This window comes from Battus philenor, unplaced genomic scaffold (genome assembly GCF_028537555.1).
Source record: "Battus philenor isolate CCGP_79_NKW_IND1 unplaced genomic scaffold, ilBatPhil1.0.hap1 SCAF_6, whole genome shotgun sequence".
Lineage (NCBI taxonomy): Eukaryota > Metazoa > Arthropoda > Insecta > Lepidoptera > Papilionidae > Battus > Battus philenor.
The window spans coordinates 9136721-9156554 of record NW_027181726.1 but is presented as its reverse complement, the minus strand read 5'-3'; the positions used below and the strand labels follow the sequence as shown (position 1 = coordinate 9156554).

General features: G+C 29.5%; 1 protein-coding gene across 1 annotated transcript in view; it reads left to right on the top strand.

Moving 5' to 3' along the window:
* Positions 1 to 1323: 1323 nt before the first annotated feature.
* Positions 1324 to 19834, top strand: part of LOC137930130 (guanylate cyclase 32E) — a 56997-nt gene continuing 38486 nt past the window's right edge. The window contains exons 1-3 of the mRNA XM_068773244.1: positions 1324 to 1482; positions 14835 to 14970; positions 15284 to 15399. Coding sequence (XP_068629345.1) covers positions 1456 to 1482; positions 14835 to 14970; positions 15284 to 15399 — 279 coding nt within the window. The 5' untranslated portion in view covers positions 1324 to 1455. The remainder of the gene's footprint in view (positions 1483 to 14834; positions 14971 to 15283; positions 15400 to 19834) is intronic.

The following is a 19834-nucleotide window of genomic DNA, read 5'->3' as shown; positions in this document are numbered from 1 at the left end:
CAAAACTCATATTTCAATCATCGCATCGCGTTTTTTTAAGTGTTTCTTAATGATAGTTTAATTTATTAAAAAATAAAGCCGTATTCAAAATAAACACAGGCGTTATTTATTATCTGTTAACTACAATGAAATTTACTTTTCGTCGGTGAAGCTGTAGGGTGTCTTATACTAAAATTAGCGATTCGTGTGTTCGTATTCGTTTAAATAAACAAATTAAATTCAATAATTATTATTTAACATCGACAACGATGTTAGTTCTCGATAAAAAGAATTTATGAGTATTAATATAATTAATTCACGCAGCGAAGTCTTTTCGATTTCACTTTTAACCAAATGAAAAAATTTGATGATTCATTCATTAATGTAATGTTTGTTCCACGCGAATATCTATTTCTAACTGGAATTAAATCATAATCTTTTAAACCTGCATACATATTGTGACCACCAAACCCTACAGTCCACATAAACGTCATTGAAATAAGAAAGACCTTAAGTACTTCATCCAATGACGCATATTATGTACATATGTGTAGACATATTTTGAAGTAAGTCGATTCGTTAATCAGGTTTGCCTTGACCGCTCTTTGCTTATGTTATCCATTCATGCCGTCAAGTTAAAAGCGTTCAATTTGAAAAACCTTCAAAATATATGACAAAGTTTTAAAATTTGTTATTATATATATTACTTTTATGTAGTGCGCGTTGTAAAATGTACGGCGCTAAAATAAAGTAAAGGAAAACCAATTGTAAAAAAATCCTTTTCGCTAATTTACAACTTAATAAAATCCACTCACGTTGTCATTTAAAATCATAATAAAACACAACTCTGTATGTATTAAATAAATTAAAGGCATATGAATTTGGACATATTGTGTCCATTAAAAATTGTAATAATTGATCATTAAACTCTGTCTGAAGAAGTGTTATCTTACTCAGACACGACTTAAACGTCCTAAAAGGTATTAAAGTAATAACGGTAAACTAAATTGATAACCACTGATTCTTGGATAAAATTGCCAAAAATTGTGACTGACTCTACAAATATAAGAATTTAAAGTGAAATTGTTATTGCAAGTTTTAAATTGACTATATTGTTGATAATTTAGTATTCATAATGTCCTAAATTCTTTCAGAAAGTCACTTATTGCATTAAATTATTCCAGTTTTGGTATATCTTCTGAACAATATAAGAAGTATATAAGTTTCTCATCACGTCTATGTATGTAAGTAGACATTCTGTAAGTAAACCGTCATCCAGTCTTGACTTTCGTAACAAGAGAGTCGGCAGTCTATAAGCGTCAACGGGTGACGAAAGTCGTGCGCTAAACGCATCGTGCCGAGAGCGCGAAACTTCATTATGGCGGGAAAATGATTTTTCTATATTGTCAAAGTTTCCAAACTGTCATATGTTTAGTAATGTGTACATAAAAAAATAAGATTTATTTATTTAAAAAAATGGTGAAAATACTAACTTGGTCGACGGTGAGTAGCATATAAAAGTAAGCCATTGATACATTGTAACGATTCTTAAACTTGAAATTATATTTTTAAAGGTTTTAATAATCCTTTTAGAGATATTTTAACAAATACTTTTAATAACCTGGCATTACAAAAAAGTTTTTTTTTTTAAATTATTCTCTACCGGTTTATTTTATAAAGTTGTCCTGCCTTTGTTAAAACTATGAAACAAAATTATTAATTGCTTAAACTGAAAAAAAAATGTTACGTTTTGCTCTATCTTCCGTGCGTTAATGAAGCGACATAATTCCATTGATTACGTGTTATTACGGTAACGCCATCGTACTGTGTCACGGCTATCACCAACACAAAATAAGTGTTTTAATATAACAAAGAACACAATGCAAGTAATTTATATAGCAAATTTAGCATTTGCTATATACAATACAACTTTATGACAATTCTAAACTTTTTATAGCACTTATTTCATAATTTTATAATAGTGTATAAAAATGTAACAATCAGACTGATCGTGGTTTATGAAAATGGTTGTAGTGTGTATGCCATGTTATGTTTATTTTATATTTTTAGTAAAAGTTAACACTTTAAAGTAACTTTTTTATTAATAGTTTAAAATATGATTAATAACTTGATACTACGATGATTTCTAAATGTTACTTTGTTTTTTAAGTATATATGTGTTTATTAATAGAATATAAGATCTTCATAATGTTTTCTTTTACAAAATACGTAGAAAAGACTATTTAATTTTAATTATAATGTGCGATAATATAATTAAAATTCACTGTATGCATATATAATCCAAATAATATATGGCTTGCTCTACGTAATAAATTATTGTAAAACAAAGGAAATTTTTAACCGGAAAACATTATTTTATTTTGAAATAAGTCTATTTTAGAAAAATTATATTATCTTTTATTATCATTGTATTCATATTTATTTTCACTACCACCTAAAACAGTTTTTGAATAAACATAAATATTGTGAAAACTATAAAATTTAAGAATTAAAATAATTTTTTATAACTTAAACACGATATTTCATTACCGGCTGTTAATTTTATTGGCATTAGTTGACGTGCATTATTAAATATATCCTTAGGATAACAATAGTTACTTAGCTATGGTTTTAATTTTTCTTGGGCGGTGACATGTTTTGTACGAAAATTATACCTATATATCACAATATCGTTTGCTTCTTGATTATAAACAGACAGATCTGGTAAAGCTGTATTTTATTTAAATGATCTCCAGGTATAATCACCAGTGGTAGAGTATTGATAAAAAACCTGTAACGTATATGATATTTGTCTGATGTATGGCAAGTCATATACTTTTATTATCACGGCACAAGATCAACCTTCGTTAATTTATATGTAGGTATAATACCTACAATGATTTCAATACAAAGGTACCCGCTGGACATTTTTGGCGACTCTACTCTCTTTGAAAATAGAATGTTGAAACACTTTCAAATACACTTAAACATTCTTTCTAACTAATGATATCATTGTAATGTACGTAAATAGGGCTATTGCTTAAAGGTGTAAAAGCTTTGAAAGAGTAAATGAATAAGCTCACTAATTAGCAAAGACCTTTAAAGCTTTTTTACCTACTGATAATCACTCTGTATAAAGTGATTGCTCTGAAATAGGTTGCTACAATTTTTTTTCTATTGAAATACGACTGGCCAATAACTTCTAGCGGTTGAAAGTCTGCGGGGACAGACGACAAACGATAATTATTTTTTTAAGTATTTATTACTTCCGAAACTATTAAATTTGGATTCTTTGATTGCTATACACTCAGCTTGTACACCCATTCACCCAGTATATAGTATTTACCCTTTTTCATTTATGCTATCACCGTAACGTACATAATTAATGTTCTGTTTGAAACTTTCATTAATTTTATCCTTTAGTGGGCCCTTTTGTTAGTAATTTATTGTTTTTTAACTTATAATTAAAATTTATTGTTAGCGCCAACACGAACAAAGCTGTGTATATGTACAAGAGGCATACATTTAAATTATTAAAATAAAACGTAAAGCCATTATTAATATATAATATTTTGTTGTACCGAAAATAAATAAATTAAATTAAATAACAAAAAAGACTCACACTTACACAAAACATAACATAAACTTGCACAAGAATAAAATTTCGGCAAATGGAAATCAGAAAAAAAACGTTATCGCAACTTGAACGAAATGTGTGTACCGTTAGTTTTAATGTTTGACTGTAGCGTTGTACACTGACAATACAACAGTGTTTTAAATAACGAAACAGAACGAAAAAAATAACGAAGAGAAAAGTTTTAATCTGTACTTCTGAATCTGGCAAAACGGTTCATAAAATTTACAGACTGCACAGACGTTCTCATCCAGAATACTTTTAAAAAAATTGTCGTCACCGAAAACTTCTCATATAATCGTTTTGGATACAATGGTACATGGACAAAGGACATTTCAAATTCTAAATTCTCTACATAGTAAATTGAGTATTACTACCACCTGTTTGGATAGTCTCAGTCCCGACAGGAATAGGCGAAAGAAACTTGTCGTTTAAGCCCATAGACGCCTATTGCAAGGTAAGGCCTATCCCTCAAAGATAGTTACAGAGGCATATATTTTAATTGCTACGCTTGGCAGGTGGATTGACTATCTCAGTATGTATTATGGTACGCAGGGGACACTGCTGCCCATCCTTTGGAAACTAGTTTGTGAGCAGTGGCAATCCTTTATAATTAATGTACAGAGTGTGTATTATATATGTTACCCGAGAATCGAACCCACGACCTACGATCGCAAAGCTTCAACCCTTACCACTGATCTATCACTACTCGTTTTTGTATATACAATTTGTTTTTGTATTTATATTGCGAAGCAAAAGTCAATAAATAATTTTCTTTATATTTTCTCTAAAGCATTCGTAATTATTTCAAAAATTTCACTATACATAAGGGTACATGTCGAACTTGGATTCTGAAATGTTCACAGAATATTATTAAAATCCATATTTAATCAGTTTATGCAGTTACAAATCTTTGGATACTATCTAGTCGCAGAGTTTATTACCCTTTTACCCTCGCACAGAGCGAATCTTCACATTTTATTGTTATTAATGAGTCTATAATTTTGCATCCCAAGTTAGGATCAAAAACAGAATCTGATACATTTCAACAATCGGATTGGACTATTATTTATTTTCGCACAGTCCGTGTATATCTAAAGACTATGAGGATGGCTTAGTTTATTTATTACACAAGCCTTTCCGTCTATCTAATCTGACTATTGTCGAAAGTCCAAAAAGTTTTTCTCGATTGATGATATTAAAATTGCAAAGTGCATTGTAACAGTGCTTTAAGTTGAGTTAAAAATATTCCACTAATGTTTTGAACATAAATTATAATTTTATTAATTATAGCAACAAAAATGTCACTTTTAAATGAAGATAATACATAATGTAATTGGACATCTAACTGAACATAAAGGTTTTTATACTTTTAAATGTATACAATACCAAAATATTACTGCGGTGTATAAAATTTGTATAATATTTTTTTTCAAATCACGAACCATAGAAATATAACTGTTTGTTATATTTTTGTTTCAATGTCTATGAACACTGTGGCTTATGTATAAAAGATTTAGTTTATTGATTATTTGAAAGTGTCGATAAAGTCACCGATTACTTGTCAGAAATTTACAAAAGAACATAATGGCTAAAGTATTGCAAAAGGAATCCCGTCATAATGATCAGCTCATTATGAAAAGTTCTTTTATAAAAACAATAATTAAAATGTTTTCAGAGTGTGTTTTCAGAGAATGTTAAGTAATGTGTAAAGGGCTTCTATAAAAATTTCTTTTATCTTATTACACCATACACAAAACTTATGCCAGTTCATTTATTTGCAAGCTGAGATTAATAAACACGCAAATAATACTTTTTATTCTTTAATAACTATAAAAAGTACAAGGAAGTCGATGTCTTAAATCATTTGAATGTTAATTTTTACAAAAGGAAATAATTTTAAGCAAAAGATTTATCACGCAATCTGCTACCTTGAATATGGCTGCAGTAATAAGACACTATTTATCCGTCATATATAATAGGCAAAACATTTTATTTATTGCAGCCGTTATTATTGTTTTAATTTTGATCGGTTAATTTAAATTTACAGCCCTGCAAACAATTTTTCAATAAAATATGCAGGAATTTCGGTTATAGGTGTAAAAGACTTAATGAATTGAATGTACAGCTCTTTTTAAAAAAAAATGCTATAAAGCTTTTACATCTTTTTTAAACAACCTGTATAAAGTGATCATTGCTATCTTCTGCTCTGAAAAATATTAAAATAATTAATTTTTTCTATTGCAATGAGACAGGCCAATATCTTCTAGCAGTACAAAAACCGGGTTGAATAATAAACAATTATTAATTTTAATACATAGTAATCTTAATTATGAAAACGCTTTTTATCACTTATGCTACTTATTATTTCTGAAACCATTAATATTTAAATAGAGTATACCATACATTAAATGTTAGCATAGGAGCTAATTCCTTCAAGCCTTTTACAAATCTAACCAATCATACTTTGGTTGTGTTAAATGTATTTTTATAATTAGAAACAACATATACTTAACCAGATTTATTTTAAAATCCTTCCTTTTATTCAAATATATTCAGAACAACTTTCCCTAGTTTTGTAGACCGTTATTCTATTAGATTATGTTACCCAACTTTTTGTTAAGGATCACATTTTTTAATAAACTAAAAAAATCTTCTTGATAAAAATATAAATTTACGAAACAAGCTTAACTAGTAACAAATTAAAGATATTATTGTTTCGCAAAATCCTATTCCAAAGCAAAATCTGATAGTATTTTTTATTTTATTCGCATTATTTCATTATTTATTTGATTTCTATAATCTTAAGCCGAAATTAATTTCATATCTGGCGTTTGAGTTAGAATGGTTACGATTACAAAATATTAACAAATTCACAACTAACCACAATTATAAAAAGCTATATACAACACCTCCTAGTATCATCCTGGACAAAATATGGGAAGCTTTTGTCTTAACGTAAGCCGAATCGCTTACGCATTGCGATTGCAAATCTTACTTAAGTTTATGTAATATTCAAAACGGCGTATAAAAGCAGTCTATTACTCTAACAACTACCGACTTACTTCAGTATCTGGAAAAGATATCAGATGAGCGTGCTACCGATGCAATAAATATTGATCTGAAAGCATGTGATAATTTAAATGTTTACTATAAACATGTCAGTACTTATTTATTAGATAAAGACTGTTGTAATAGCAGTGAATAGATTTCTTTATTAGAGGAATTGGACGAGTTATGTATATAAGAATCTATTTAGCGAAAACATTCCATGGCATGTAGCTGATTTGAATTAGAACCCAAAATGTAGACAAATTACCACGTAATGCAATCTTTTTTTTTTTTTAATAAAACTGTGTTATTAACTTCATTTGATTATTTTTTTCTTAAAACAAATCCGAAATAAAATAAACAATATTATTATGCACATTTCATCGCCTGAGTAATGTATGTGTGGACTAAGGAAATAAATAAGTCAAAAGCTTGGCAGCAGTATCGTCAAGACAAATTCGTAACTGTCTGCGGCTGCATACGGATTGCATACCGTGGTATAAACATACTATAACAAAATCAACTTCATTTTCATATTACTTTATCATAATTTGAAACATTTACTTAATAGTATGTATTATGTACGACTGACAATTTCAAGTAATGAATTTTAAAAGTCCATCATACAAAACCTTCAAACTTCTAATATAATTATTTTGATACATATATATATATATATATATATATATATATATATATATATATATATATATATATATATATATATATATATATATATATATATATATATATATACATGTATATTATTCTAATATATTTATTATTAATGGACCCTTTAAATGATATAAAATTTGGTAATGTGAATATAAAAACTACCTGAGTTTTTTGTAGATTGTTCTTAGTATGGGACCCTCTTGAAATCCTGGTAATCTCACAGGTTATGACGCTCTCAAACCGCATCGTGGTAGTCTGTGTACTTCTGATTTACGGCAAGCTACCTATTAACTATACCTGGCCGCAATGTCCTCATGCTAAAGTAACCTCATATTTTACTATTACAGGATACAAAAAAAAAGAAAAGAACATTTCTTAAAAAAGCCATGTTGTCATCTCCGTAACTTGCAATTAAGTACAATCTTCATGGTAATACACCAAGGGACTAAAGTGGTCATGGAAGATAAAAGAAAAAAGTTAAAAATTTCAAAATTCTTATATAGGGATAGCTAGTAAAGAATATAGATTAGCAAGGAAGTTGAACCCCTTGTTGAAAATAAAGATCCTTAGAGTAATTAATCAAAATGGCAGTGGAAAAAAATAAAGAAATTGCTACATATTAAGTATATTTTGTGCAGATTTTTAGATAGACAATAATAGAGATCAGCATAATTTATTCCGCAAGTAAACACGGTGTTTTATTGTTATCACGATCAATGATAATTACGAGGATATTTGACCCCCGTTAGTATCCTCAATCGATTCCTACGACTAATTGAAGGTAACATTTACTTTCCTTTTGCATATGAAATCGGACTGAGAAGGTGGTAAATAATGAAAATTTCTGCATATTAGACGTTTTATTGGTGAATTTTTATTTAAACATGAATTAAATGCAACGAAATAAATGTAAACGGAGTAATTCAATAAAATCTACTCTCCTACTTAAAGTATAAAAAAATCTTACACACTATTTCATTTGAATAAGTTGACGTTATGCTGCTAGCCGGCTTAGGCTTTGTGTAGCTTCACGGAAGGTCCGCGAGTTAAAACATAAATATAATGAAGCGAATGTGTGTGTTCGTGGTCTCTCAATTCGAGTATTATTGGCAAGTCGACAGTCGCTCAATGTGCCACGGAGAAAGCTATACTCGCGATTTCTTTTTCGAAGTGATCAATTCACGAATGAATTTTATGGTTCTGGAGCTAAATCATGAACTAGCTAGTGCAGTGTAGAACGTGCACCCACAAGGTGAAGCAGACTACCTTTTTAAGGTCGTCGGAAGACGCTGGATGTAGGCCGCTTCTAAACAGTTTCATTGTATACAGAGGAGGCCTGATAATTATGATGATGATTAGACAAATCATTTGCATTTGATTGTCAATGTTAAGTACTGCTGCGATAAAAGGTTAATATATTCGCGTATATTCATAGGTTAATGTCCTGTAAACTGGTTAAATAAAAAGGCAGACTCGAAGAATAAATTATTGCCACATTGCAACCAATTTTACTTTCACACGCTGAATTATATCACTGTCAAATAATTCGTCGGTGGAACACGACATTAGTATGTAATGAGCGCGACTTCGTTACAAGAAGGTTGCGCGGGCGCCCCGGGATCACTCGCTGTTTAATGATGCGGGTTCAATCCTTCCGTTACATACGGGCGTGTTGCTGTTTGAATACAAATTAAAAAAAATCAAGCTCCCTTCGAACTTTAATGTACGATTTTCTTTTCACCTAATACATATTTATAATGTATTTTATTCCCTATTTATCATTGCGAGAGTATAAACTTATTTTAAAAATAAAACCAAAATATTTTATTTAAAAAATAGTAAAATTATAAATGGTAATTCTTTGGCGCATTTGTTATGAAAAGTCTTTAATTTTTTACACTTATCTAATCACGCTGTATATAGTGCGATAGACAATAAATTCTGGCAGCACAAAGTTAGCAGAGACAGATAGTAAACATTAATTAATTTTGAATATGTAGTAATTAGACATTTGAAAACATTATTTCTGATACGTAGATTTTTTTACATGGATCACGCTTGATGATAAATGAGCCATACGTTCACATTTTAAACACTTACCAATCACTTCGTATAAAAGACGTTGTAGGTTTTTATAGCAATAAAACTAAATTAAAAATAACCAGTGAAACAATAAACATCCACTAATATAGTTGTAGTATAAATGTAGATCTGTTCATAGAGACAGCTGTAGGCCAAAAGTAATGAAGTACGAAGTATTTAATATTTGTTTATTTTAGACCTTAACGAAATCATACGCGTGTTTAGTGTCATTCGAACTAATGACACAGAGACGCGACAAGTGTGTCAATGCCGTTGTGCCGTTGCACTATCTCTCGCATAAACTGTTATCGACCACTTCGATTAGAATTCCATCAGAAACTACATTCCACAAAATTTACATATGAATATAAGTGAACAACACTTTTTACACTTAAGTAGTTATTTAGTACGCAAATATTGAATAATTTATGGGGTAACACCTTGTGAACAGGTAGGTCTCATTTGCAAAAGTCAGTTTAGATTATGTCAGCCGGCAACGTCTGTTAAAAATATTTTATAATACAAACCTGGCAACATCATTACTACTATATTTATGGAAAAATCTTCACTGTTGTCGCTGTCAGGTTATGGAATTAATTACCAGAACTAATAAGATGCGCTAAATCGCTGTCAGCATTTAAAAAGATGGTTAAGGAGCACTTCCTTGGCCTCTAAAATAGAATATTGTGTAGCATTTGTTATTTATTCATATTTATGTACCCTGCCACGTAAATATATATGTATATAGAAATATGTATATATAAGTACATTTATGTATATGCGTGTGTTTATAGTAATGTATGTATTTGTAGGTATTTGCTCCCTAAACTGCATTCATTTCATGTCACTCATCTCCATCCAAAGTATGTCTAATAGATATCGCCTCGAGCGATAAGACCGCCTCTTGTACCTCTATGTAAATTGTTTCTTTGCTTTTTCATTGGTATCTATGGTGTACAATAAAGTGCAAATAAATTAATAAAACATTACCATGTTATAACATATTTACTTGTATTGTCATCTTTTTTTTAAACTTCCAATTATGATTTAACGTAAGTAAGCTAATCTCAACACCGTATTTAAACACGATGAGATATTTTTTTATTATGGATTTACGGCATTTACGGATTCCGTGGATGTATTGATTGATTCTTGAAAAAGTTAACAAATCTGACTGTACGCACATATAACAAAGTTCCACGAGAAATTTTAGACCTTCTCTTTCTTTTAAAAAAGTCTTTAGATATAAAATTAAAAGTATATTATTAAATAAATCTTATTATAACTTTTAAATTATTTTAGTATATCGAAATTTGTGATGCCTAGTTTTTTCACTCATTTACGTGGTTGGCATTAAAATGCACATATCAAAAGTTGTTAAATTACATTTAAAAAGAGTATCAATTGAATTTTTGGCCAGATCCTCTCGACAGATCAACTTTCCGAGCCGTTGGAAGCGTACTTGCCATGTTAAAATATTCGTCAATTCAAAAGTTTATATAAATGAATACATAAAAAAAAAACATTGTCAACTGTAGTTTTACACAAGGCTCATGGATCATAAGCTTAGAAACTTAGGATATTTTCAGGACTGGTAGCTGAGTTACCAAGTTTCAAACGCGTTGAGAGAACTTAAAATTGATTTGTGAAGGCTGGCTTATCGATTCCGTTCACCAAACACTAAGTCCTTTATTGACCAATTAATTAACTTTAAATTGAAGCCATTCAACACTAAAAAGAGTATATTGAGTCTTAAGCTTCTTTATGAAATATTTTATAATGATATTTGATAGCGAATATATTATGAATTAATTGAACTATTCGACTTAACGGCAAATAATTAAAAAATACAGAAGTAACCTAGGGCGTAACGAAACTTTTGCACGATTAGAAAAATTATATAACAGGTGCCAGCTAATTAAGAGACTTGGACTTTTAATCACCAGTTTCGGCACATTCACTCAATAACTGATTATGATAATTATAATTAATTAATGGTTTATTTTAGTCATAGTCTGAACTTAAAGATGCAATAAACATGTAACGGTTTTTTTTCTTACATATGTGTATTTTCTATTGCTCCATATTGAATGAATCATAATCAAATGAATAATACTCATAATAATAACAAGAAGTATAAAACTTAATGTCGTAAATAGACAAATAAGTTGCCAATGAATTTCGGTTCATATGACTTTTTTTTAAGCTGCATCTAATCATGCAACACACCACGAATTTAACAAAAGCCAGGGCTACAAACTCCAATGACTATAAATTCATTCATAAATAACGTTACCCAGCGTATGCGAGCATCAAACATTTTTGCATTTGTGGTGCATATTGTGTTATCAACGCACTCATAAAAACCGTTGCCCCTGAGATACGACACATCCTGACAAATTGGTTACTGAAATGTAAGTTAAAAATACTTACTTGCCTTTGGCCAAATATTGAACCATGCAAATTGAATGTAGAGAACGTGTAAGTAACTTAAAAATGCCTTAGGAAATGGAACAATACATAAATGTGAGTTATTAGGTTGTCAGTTTTCTTATCAATAACTGTATACTTTTTAACTACACAATTAAAGATTGAGAAAAAATTCTAATTGATTTTTTTGTATACATAAACAGTTTATGTTAATACACTCTCCACAACAGAACTTTTACAACGAATAATAAAATAATTAAATTTCTACCAAAGCACTTAGTTCACGGAAAGTTGTCACTATAATTAGGCCGAAAATAAAATTGTTTTATTTTGTGCATGTATACGAGATTTTTGATAAACTTTAGCTGTCTTGGATAAAAAAAAACATCTGAAGGTTTTTTAAAAGTTATATTTATTAATAAAACCTTTATGCAAAAATGAGTTAAATTTAAGAAGTAAATAATGTGGAATTGCAGCGTCAAATAAAGATGAATCTTTACTTTTAGATAAAGTATCCATATAAACTAACTTTTCAAGTGATAAAATATTTTTAAATTATTAAAAACATTTCTTTAACGATCATCTATCGTCGGTAGCTTGTGAAGTAAAATATAAAGTCCTATATTCCTTACAAATTAAATTTAAAAATTTTATGATACTTTCTATATCTATGATAGCACTAATTGGAAATGTCATTATCCTCTATCCGTTAGCTACATCAACGTTAAAATAAATTACACACGTACAGACTTTACACCCTAATTATAAGAGTTGTTTGATTTAACCCGGTCATAGTCTTGAAATATATCTCAGTCGAGCTATTTTTAAGATTATTGTGCACAAAACGTCCTCCCGTCTAGTGGCAGCTGAAACGTTCATAGGTTTTACACTCGTCCATCATAAATAATTTTCAAAATAAGTAATCATTATTAAATTAAACTCAATATAAACATGAATGATAAACCGAAATACAATTCTCATTGCGAAATATTTTTGTTGTTCTGTCGGCTCAATACGTGCATTTGTAAACCTGTCGCTTCAAAAACAAGTTTCGGTGCTCCCCATTACCGACGGCTTAAAGGCCAACACTTGCAATAAATAATGGTTCAGTTGTAGCAAAATCATCCGACGTGAGAACATTAATGTGAACTACACGTCGGTGTAACGTAGCATTATATATTCTCGGAATCTCCACATAATACCGTGGGTTCGAAGATTCAGAGAGTTGAACACTACCGGCACATTTGGCGTTTATTACGACTGTGTTGACGATCGATAATTTTAAAGTTTTAATATTTAAAAATCAACATGTACGATTTATACTTAAAGCTTACGAATTTTAGGTCCTATACATGTTTTAAAGATTTAAAGAAAATTATAGATGGCAAATAATATTTAAAACCAATTTAATTCCATTATATAAACAGAGTTATTTGAAAAAGAAATAAAAGCTATACGTATTGTACTACATATCCAAAAATCAATGGTTTTAGAAATAAAATAAAAAGGCAGTAAGAACTTTTTCTTCGTTTTCAGAAATCGAATCACTACGTATAAAATTAATTATTGTATATTCTATCTTTCCTTGCAAAGTTTGTACTGCCAGAAGTTATTACCGTGTCGCAATCTTAAGGAAAAATAAATTAAAATTAAGTATACCATGGCTACTACATCAGAGTGATTACTTTACATTAATCTCTTTAAAGCTTTTACTACCTATTTCTAATCACCGTTTATTATATATATATATATATATATATATATATATATATATAATAAAGAAGAGAGACAGATTATAAGGCCTTAAAAGTAAATGCAAATAATAATACATAGCTATTTAAAGGAGATATTCCATAAAAACACAAAGGAAATGGCCATCGTAAGATCCAATATATAATTGAGATCGCAATTGGATAGTTTCAATGAGATTGAAGCTTTTCCTCTAACTCTAACAGGCAATAGATTCGAGAGATTTTGTAATTCTCGTACCAATGCTTGGCAATAAATCAAAAGTATGTAACTCAATATCACGTTATTTTCTGATATTCATGAACACGGACAATATTCTTTTTCTTTATAACACTATTGTTCTCATATATCAAGATTAAGTGTCACAGTAGGAAGTTAGAGAAAATAAAAAATCTTTTAACATCGGGTCATACCGTTTGTTCAAGCCTCGTTCATACTTGACTGCGCTTTACGAGGAGGCAATATCGAAAAATATATTGGTAACATAGTGCGCAATACCACAATAGGGTTGAACAGTGTTATTTGACTCAACTTCATACGCCATCACAATAGTTATTCTATTCATAATTATGAAAGTCTAATTCTATAATGATTTTTTAAAATAATTTACTCTTAACATTTTTAAACATTTAACATTTGTTATTATATAATGAAGGTAAGTATAACAAGGATCACAAATGAAGCATGGTGCAGTTTATTTTTGAATTAAGAAAGTTTTTATTTTTTATAAATAAGTAAATCTACGATATTTAATATGTCGTAAATTACAGTGTTCGCGTTCAAACTCAAAATTAAATTATTCATTTCATCATAACACGGTGTATACAGAATGATTATAATAGGGGTAAAAGCTTGAAAGGGGTGAATGTATAGCTTTTTGCTCTTAATTATTATATGGTACAATCTATCAGAAAACAATGATTTCAAAAGTAATAAACAGGTAATGATAAGGTAGTAAGCAAAAACCTCTTGATTGTTCGAATTACACCATTTAAAAATGAATTATTGCTTACTATCTATCTCTACAGACTTTACACTGCCATAAGTTATTAAGCTGTCAAATATTAATGATTTAATAAAGGTTGACTGAAAATATATCTAAAAATCTATTAGTATTTTAGCTGACAAATAACATACACATTTGCTTTTACACCTGTAAGCAATCACCTGTATAAGTGTATTATGCCATAGTTTTGATTTTCGATGTATATTTAGCTTTATAATATGGTTTCAGTGGTATTGGTGTTGGTGTATCCTAATAACATCATTTCATAGCTCACGAGGAGAAATTTTTACTCTGGGATACCTTACTGGATCGCAGAGACGACCAGGCGACTACAATTATCAAAAACCCGGTCGTGTCATCTCAGGTTAGTGTTTATAATAAAAAAATATAAAAAATAAAATTGCTTTGGAGTTCCTACAAATTTAATTCTTTCCTAGGTAAGTCGGACCGATTCACATTTTTTTATTCAAGGAAGTTCTACTATAAGTAAATATGAAACGGATACTAACGACAGTGAGAAAACATGCAACATTTTTGTCGACGATAGCGCAATGTTACAGCAAGAGAATATAAATGTTGCAAAGAGAATCTTAACAAAAGCACCCCAAACACGAGCAATGACGATAGAAAATTATAGTTATGACTAAACAATTTTAATATAGAATTATGTTGAACAGGGGCTATTTCTATGGCGGTGGACGAAGTAAACGAAAAGTTGCTCGGTCCTATGGGCCATTCATTGGATTTCGTCGTAGCTGAAACCTACGGACAAGAGGAGGTTTCCATAAAACAGGTATCTTTATGATCGTTATATTTTCACTTTGCACTTAAATATTTAAATCATATTTATTTGTCAAATTTCCATCATGGATTGTTTTTTAATCGCCAATCTCTTTTACAAACATTTTGTTCATTAATATTTTATTTTAAACTACTTAGTTTTTATCTGAAATATCTAATTTACATTTATTATTAGTGTACTAAATTTAATTTAAGTAAAAAAAAATATGAATATGTTAAATTTAATGTTTCGATCCATCCATTTTGAATGATCATGGAATTTTTTGTGTCATTAAACTCTTGAACTTGGCGGGAAACTGTTTCATGTTTAATTATTATAATTTATGTCCAGTTTTATGAAGTGAAAGTGAATTATACAGTTCGTAACCTTATTTTAAAGTAAAGTAAATAAGTAAAAAACTAAGGCGCGAGGCATACTATAACAAGAATTTCGCAAGCGAACTGAGGATTTTATGGCCTATAGATCAAGATTTATATTGGTAATAACTCTTAGGAATAGTGTGGATAGACATGTGACGTCAACGCTGAATAATATAAATTCCGAAATATCAATTCCAATTACCGTACACATGAACTAATCAATTACATTTAAAACGCTTTGATAATAAAACCCGCAAACCGTAAAAACGGTTGAAAATTCTACAAAACATAGTCGATTTATCAAAAACTGTTTTAAATAAATGTTATTAATTATTTCTTTGCATTGCCTGTAAGTGAGCCTTTTACATTTGCGATGGAACATAGGGAGATAATACTTAACGCTTAATTCGTGTTTTATTTATTTTAAAATACTTAATATTTAACGCTTTACAGAAGCTGATTGTAAAAAAAAAGTTAGCTGGAAAAAAGAAAGATAATTAAAAATTAAAGCGAAGTTATGAACACTGTTTTGAGACATATGTATCACAGAACAATTTATTTACACGACCGTACGACTACAGTAATTTTGCTTATGTAAACGATTAAGGTATAAATTACAGTTCAGTTCTAAATACGTTGCATACGGAACGAACAGCAGATACTTTAAAATAAATAAACTGTGTATGGAAAATACATATAAAATCAACAAAAGCCGGCAAAATGTAACAGCTTCAAGTTGCGGTAATTTTTTAAAGTAGGTGATTACATAAGTGTTCGAAAGAATTCAAGATATTCACACATATAATCATATTTTTTAATTGTCTGATTTTGTGCCGCCAATTAAAATTTTGTCGCAAGTTATATTCATTAAGCGCATAATTGTCGTAATTATTTTTTTAACATAATTCAATTTAATTTTCTTTACGTTACGAAATTATTTCAGAAATGACACTGTAATATCAAGGTTAATTGAATATTAAGCTGCAATATTTTTAAATGAGAGAAATAAATGAGTCAAAAGCCAATTAAATATTCTCTTAGTAAAGGTATCATTAATGAAACATTATAAAAAATAATAATAATTATATATAATTATAAACAAATATTTGTGGAAAAGTCATTTTCACATTTCATAACCTTACTCAGCTGTTTTGATTATACGTTCAATTATTTCGTTTCACCTAAAACGAAATAATTGAACATATAATTCTTTGTCGGGTTCGTAAAGTGTTGTATGTGACTGGACACGAGCGCTCCAGAAATAATTTAACTGTGTGTTATTCCTGATCATCTCAATGACCCACTCATAGCGGCAATCTGAAGGCAAAACACGCGCCGAAAGCGTTCAGAGGACTCTTAATACACTAATACATTTTGCATAGAGACAATGTATGCTGATCACAGTACATTTAATATCACGTTACATTCAAATTACTAATTTACTCGTTTAACTGGTTCTCACAATTTTTATCTTCTCTTTTGACGACTTTTCATCGACGCGTTTTGAATACGAGTACATTTTTTAAACTTCTTACAGAAATGCCTGTGTGAAATTTTTTTTATCCTTTGCCAAATGTTCTTAAAGTTTTATTTTACTATATTATGTGCTAGTTATTTTATGGGTTGCAGGTTAATTACTAAGCATAATTATTTTTATTTGTACGTTAGTAATTTTATTTAACATTTCTCTTTTACATGCTCATATAAAGCCCTAGCTCCTAATGTAGAGAATCTCTTAGAGAAATCTTGAGTATAGAAAGAGGGCTATGTAAATAAGTATAAAACAATGACACGCGCTATGGCTCTGTCTATGCCCAGGAGTTCTCTATGAGACTCAATCAGGAATGAGGAGATTCACAGCGTGGGAGTTCTACCCACAAGGTATACAGACAACGCTGTTAAGGGTGTTGATAGTTGCTGGACGCAGGTATCTCCCGTCCAGCCTATTATATTTTGGAGGTCTTACGACTAAAACGATGACGATGACTATTTAGTAATTCTAACAGTATAGCTAATATATTCTTAAAATACAATGATAATTTTTAGATTTTTAAATAAAACTTGTCCAATTATTACTATATTTCCAATATATTTATTTATTTATGTAACTATGGCGCCACTGTGAATAGGAATTGCTTTAAATTATTTTGATGGATGATTGGAAGAAAAACGTTGTTAATATTTTTATAAGAGGAATTACGTTTATTACCGAAAAACCTTTTTTGTATAAATATTAACAACAGTAATACACTTTAATTACTACAATGTATAAATACGTTGAATTACAAGGTATTAAGACAATGGATAACTTTGTCATATAATTTTCTAAGTTGGGTATAATTAGCCGTACTTTTGAGTTATGTTGTAACATTATTCTAAATTTAAGACACTGCATATAAATGCGTACAAATACGTCAGAATTATTGAATACATTAACCTATGTAATAATGTGGATAATGATATATATTGCTTTTAATCAATCCAGTCTTGGTCACCATATTAATCCAAATAACAAAAAGGAAATAATGATAAATCCTTCGTCCATTTTTTTGTTAAACCCTTACTTGTGTTCTTTCACTCATTCAATTATTTTTAAAATAAAATATTTGAAGTTTTTTTGTTATTCGAATTCAATACTATTAACGCAAATATACACCTGGGTGGCTTCTTAAGTTACCTATTATGAAAAGCTATTAGAAATGAAAATGAAACAACTTTCAATTATTAGTTAATTATATTTAAAAACATAACGTGTGACTTAATAAGGGAGCTAGACGTCGAATACATAATCACAACAGATTGCAAACATTACTCTACGTCGCTTTCAGATACAACGGCACCGCCTCCAGGATTTACATTTTTGAGATTTATTACAACATGCTTACATTTTTTAAGTATAATATATAAAAACAAACTTAACAGATTTTCACAAAAATCAAATTATTCATGCAATAAATTCACAGCCTTTGCGTCAAAGGTTATTCTACACATTAAGGATATTACTCTAGTTAAAATCGATTTTAATTCAAAGGCCCGCATAATATACAAAACGTCATCCGTTTCGGGAACATTTTTTCAAACGACACTGTACGTGTTATTTCTGCGCCGTTTCTCAAACATTTTACTTTCATTCAGCAAGTCTTCGGAGAGTTACAGAAGAATCTCTCGTTACAGAAGAATTCTGGACTTTGCGGTGGTAACTCAATATCATCTTCCATCGACATTACTTGTCTTGGGAGCATTTCCCTTACGTCCGTACAGGTATTAGATATGTGACCAGCGGCCTGCTCCTTCTCGAAGTATGCCACTAAGCAGACTTGTTGATTTCTTGCAGCGCTTAAAAAAATTATTTAAAAAACAAAGATAAACTTTATTATAACCCATCCTGTATAAGCCTTTACCTACATATCTAATATGTGAACATAGCTGTCATGCTCTTGGAAGAATTTCGAAACAGACTAATCAAGGGAAATTATATGCGTGACTAAACCAAAGGCCAAAAGACTCAAAATCTTAAAAATTCTTATTTTAATCGAAGCAGAAACTTCTATTAGAAAACTACCATAAATAAAATATCTTATGGATAACGAAATTAGAACTACTTGCTATCAATAATAAATACACTATAAAATTCTATTCTCTTTTTGATTTGTACGAATGTTTCACATGCAATTTAATAACAAAAAAATTGCAGTTGTACAAAAATTTCATTGTCGCGGACAAGAAATCGAGCTTATACTTGATATTTACTACACGACGTTTTGTTAGTTCAGCAGACAATGGAATCATATATTTAGATCATATTTTGCATACCTAATGCACCATTTGTGACAAATATAGTCTCATAACATACGCAAGTAATTTTTTTTTATTTTATACATAATACTCTATTTGTCTTGGAAATTTTCTATTATTAAAAAAACTCACACCTATATATATACATCAAAATGGAGTTAAACAAAGAATTTGAAGGTTTTAGTTTAATGATTTTAGCCAGCCTTATGTAAACCTGCGACTGTTCTTTGATTATGTTTAAACAATTATATGAACTTTAGCTGATCATGAGA